The sequence below is a fragment of the Nicotiana tabacum genome, chromosome 23 (genome assembly GCF_000715075.1).
Source record: "Nicotiana tabacum cultivar K326 chromosome 23, ASM71507v2, whole genome shotgun sequence".
NCBI lineage: Eukaryota > Viridiplantae > Streptophyta > Magnoliopsida > Solanales > Solanaceae > Nicotiana > Nicotiana tabacum.
The window spans coordinates 28,950,585-28,954,610 of record NC_134102.1 but is presented as its reverse complement, the minus strand read 5'-3'; the positions used below and the strand labels follow the sequence as shown (position 1 = coordinate 28,954,610).

At 34.5% G+C, this 4,026-nt stretch overlaps 1 protein-coding gene across 1 annotated transcript; it reads right to left on the bottom strand.

The window, feature by feature from the left end:
- Positions 1–3,147: 3,147 nt before the first annotated feature.
- Positions 3,148–3,700, bottom strand: LOC107792750 (probable WRKY transcription factor 41; the record flags this gene model as incomplete). Its single annotated transcript, NM_001325546.1, is given in 2 exon segments — positions 3,148–3,271; positions 3,357–3,700. Coding segments are annotated over 2 exon segments (468 nt in total), but the record flags the coding sequence as incomplete, so codon positions are not given.
- Between the last annotated feature and the right edge of the window lie 326 nt (positions 3,701–4,026).

Below are 4,026 nucleotides of genomic sequence, written 5' to 3'. Positions count from 1 at the left end.
TGTATAAATGTTTAGATAATTCTTCATTGTTTTTTTATAAATCTCATTTGGGTTGTATTGATTGTTAGTTGGCTTACCTAGCGGGTCGAGTTAAGTGCCATCATGACTAGTAGATTTTGGATCGTGATAATATGACAGACACCAAATCTTTGTTCCGGGAGTTTGATGAGACGCAAAAGATAAAAGTGCAGCTTGGCAACAAAAAAGAGATGCAGGTTAAGGAAAAGATACAATGAGTGTCAACGCTAGCCATGGCAAAATAAAAATCCTGGATAATGCTCAATTTATGCCTAATTTAGGATAAAATTTATTGAGCATTAGACAATTAATGGCAAGTGATGTTCTATTTTGTTTTATGTAACTACTTGTGTCATTGCAAACAAAAAATCAGGCAAAAAGATTACTGCAAACATGTTGTTTCCGTTGGATGTTTCTAATATGTAGAACTTCTCTCTCGCTGCAAGTGCAAAGGATGACTCAAATTTATGGCATTTGAGGTACGAGCATCTCAACACAAATATTATGAAATTGCTCAAGGACAAAGGTATGATTTTTGGTCTACCTATAATTGGCTCTCTTAATTTATGTGATGGGTGCATTTATTGGAAACAAATAAGGATCGGAACTCTTTTTCCGTTTGAAAAGTATGGACATCTTCTACAAGTTTAGAATTAATACATGCTGACTTATGTGGCCCTATGCAAACTAAGTCCTTAGGTGGGAGACGTTATTTCATGTTGTTTACTGACGATTATAATCACATAAGTTGGAGTATTTACTGGAAAATACGTCAGAAACTTTTGAGAAGTTCCATAAATTTAAGGCCTTGTTGGAGAATCAAAATGGCAGCCATATTAAATGGTCTTGCACATACAAAGAAATAGAGACAAGAAGCGTAGCATTAAAACTTACAACAACAAGAACAACAACAACAACAATCCAGTAGTGGGGTCTGGGGAGGGTAGTGTGTATGCAGACTTTACCCCTACCCTGGGGTAGAGAGGCTGTTTCCGATTAGACCCTCGGCTCCCTCCCTCCAAGAACTCCCTACCTTGCTCTTGGGGTGACTCGAACTCACAAGTTCTTGATTGGAAGTGGATGGTGCTCACCAATAGAGCAACAAACTTTTTTAAAACTTAAAAGAGACCAAATGTAAGTCATTTACAGAGTTTTGGTTGTGTTGCTTATGTTTTGGTTAATTTTCAAGCTCGTCAAATTGCTTGATGAAAAATCTCAAAAAAACATTTTTATTGGTTATTGTTTTCAATCCAAAGCATATACCATTGTATAAACCTCTTAATGGTAAGATCTCAATTAGAAGGGATGTATAATTGATAAAAATTCAAACTGGATTGGAGTATAAAAACAGGTGCAAAAAGAGATTCTTATGCCTCTTGGGATCTTTTAAGATGCCAAGAGGTTGTCAATTTGCTCTTATTATTTCATATCACATAAATTATGGAGAAACAGATGAAAAAGAAGAATAACAGAAAGCAATGGCGGAAGAGATGAAATCTTTTGTAAAGAATGAAATATGAGAGATAGTGAAGTTACCACAAGGAAAAAGTTCAAATGGCTTGAAGTGAATGTTCAAGACAAAGTTTGCAACAGATGGGAGCCTACAGAATCTAATATAAGATCACATGTTACAAAATTGATCATCCACTCTACAAAATGGCAAATTAAAGACTGAAGTTGGTGTCGAAATGTGACCCAATTCTAGGTCATAAGTTCAAATTTTAGGTGCGACAATATTCTTGTATAAACCAGATACCGCCACTACTCTCAGATTAGGCGAAAAATTCAGAAATGTCAATCATCAGGCTAGGATCAATAGTATCAACTTCATCATCCACTGATAAATCCCAGTACCCACAAAATGGCGAATTAATTACTGAAGTTGGTGTCGAAATAAAATCGGTACGACCCAATTTTGAGCTCTGAAGAATCTGGTCCAATTCAAACTCCTCCTCTTGGGTAGGCAACAATGACAAGTGCAAGGATTCTGAGGTTATTGGAGATGTAAATGGCTCCATTGAATTGGCAAAGAATTGGGCATTTGCACTTTCTGATTTTGGTGGTGTGAAAGGAAACTCTTCTTCTTTGATAATATTCAAATTTTCAACTTTTTGATTCCCCACTTTCTGTTTCTGTTTCTGTAGCTGATACTGATTCTTGTTAGTATAATTTGCCTTTTGGGTTTCTTCTGAAATGTCTACTGATTGTGAGGCTTTGCAACTGTGCTTTCCTTTATATGTGACCTCAAAGACTAGAGGGTCTTCATCTGATTGTTGGACTTGTTTTATTGCTAAGCAGCCCTGTGTATTCTTGTGAGTGCATCTGTAATAAGCCCTGCAATTCCAAAGTAAAATTCTTTTTAGATATACATTTCCAAAATCTATTTTCAGTTAAGCAATTTCTTGTACCATTCCCTAGTATATACAACAACGACAACAAACCTAGTGTAATCTCATAAGTAGGGGTATGGGGAAGATAGTATGTACATAGCCTTTACCCCTACTTTATGTAGGTAGAGAAACTGTTTTCGGTAAACCCTCGACTTCAAACAAGCATGCAAATCACGACAATATAGAGAAGAAATGATTATATACTTAAAACTAATTAATTAGCCACATTCGTGATTGTGTAGCACCATGAATTTTCTTAAGAAAAACTCTTCTTCTTGCTCTATAGACATAGTTTGAATATATCTTAGGTGTATAATATGTAATAACCTGAGTTTCTAAAATGAAAAGATGTGACAATTTTAAAGGCTGTCTACATATTTGGAAATCCTTCGGGCCCAAAAGTTGAATTGTTGTAAATTTAAGGACATTCTTCTTTTGAATATTCAAAAAGGTAAAAACTATCACCACCTAACAAAAGTGAAAAAAAATGAACTTTAGGCCTGTATAAGTGATATTAACTTGACTTAACAAATATTTCTTCTTCAACTTAAAGTTGGTAATAAGTGAAGTGTAACTAACATTCCATAAAAAGATAAAACTGAGGAATATATTGGGAACACAATTCTCCCCGGACCAAAGTTGTTATTACTGTTGTATATTCAAAACACAAATTAAGGGTTAAATGCAAATTATGTTATCTAAAAAAAAGTAACAGAAGGAAAAGGAATAGGTTTTTTCACCTGGGAAAATTTGCTCCTAAAATATCTTTCTGGCCATATTTTCTCCAACTATAGCCATCATCATGATTAAGATCTTCTATCCCAGATATCCTAACTTGCTTACTCCATTGCTGCAATAACTTTCTGCAAATCCAACAAATTTAGAAAAAAATCCAATGCTTTAATTTCAAGAAATCATAGAAAATGGTTTAGTGAGGCCTAAATTCACCTTTTTTTAAAGACCATATTTTTGCCTTGATCCCTTGAATAATCCAAGTCAGAACCCTCACTCTTTGGACTTTTACCAAGAGTGGAAGTAGGAATTCCAAATTTGCTAACTCCAAGTACTGAAATTGATGAACAACAACAAGGGTCTCTAATTACATTAACAGCCTTCAAATTCAGAATTGACAATGATTTGTCAAGGGAGGAAAGTATTTTTTCAAGTAGTAAATCACATTCCTCTGGTGAAGCCAAAGGATCAATCTTGCTTTTTAGCCTGTTTACAAGCTCCAACCCCTGAGTAAGCTCAGTGATCAGAGTCATTTTTTCCCAAGCTTTAACTTTCTCCATTTGGGTATTAACAAAAGTGCATAAACTTACAATATTTTTTTATGAGAAAAGTTATGCCAAAGGCAACACTAAATGGAGTGTACAAAAACAAGAAAATATGTAAAAGGTTCAAATGGCAAATGAGTATTTGAGATTACTGAGCTTTATAAGGATGACAAATATTGGTTCATTAAATGACAAGAAATAAGAAAGTAAAAGAGAAGTGAAGGTTCTATGTAACTACATAAAGGCTCTGTTATTATTGCAAAAAAAAACTATGGAAGGATAGGTGATATATAGAGGAAAAGATGTGGAAATTAAGGAGGACAAGAATTTGACATGTGAAC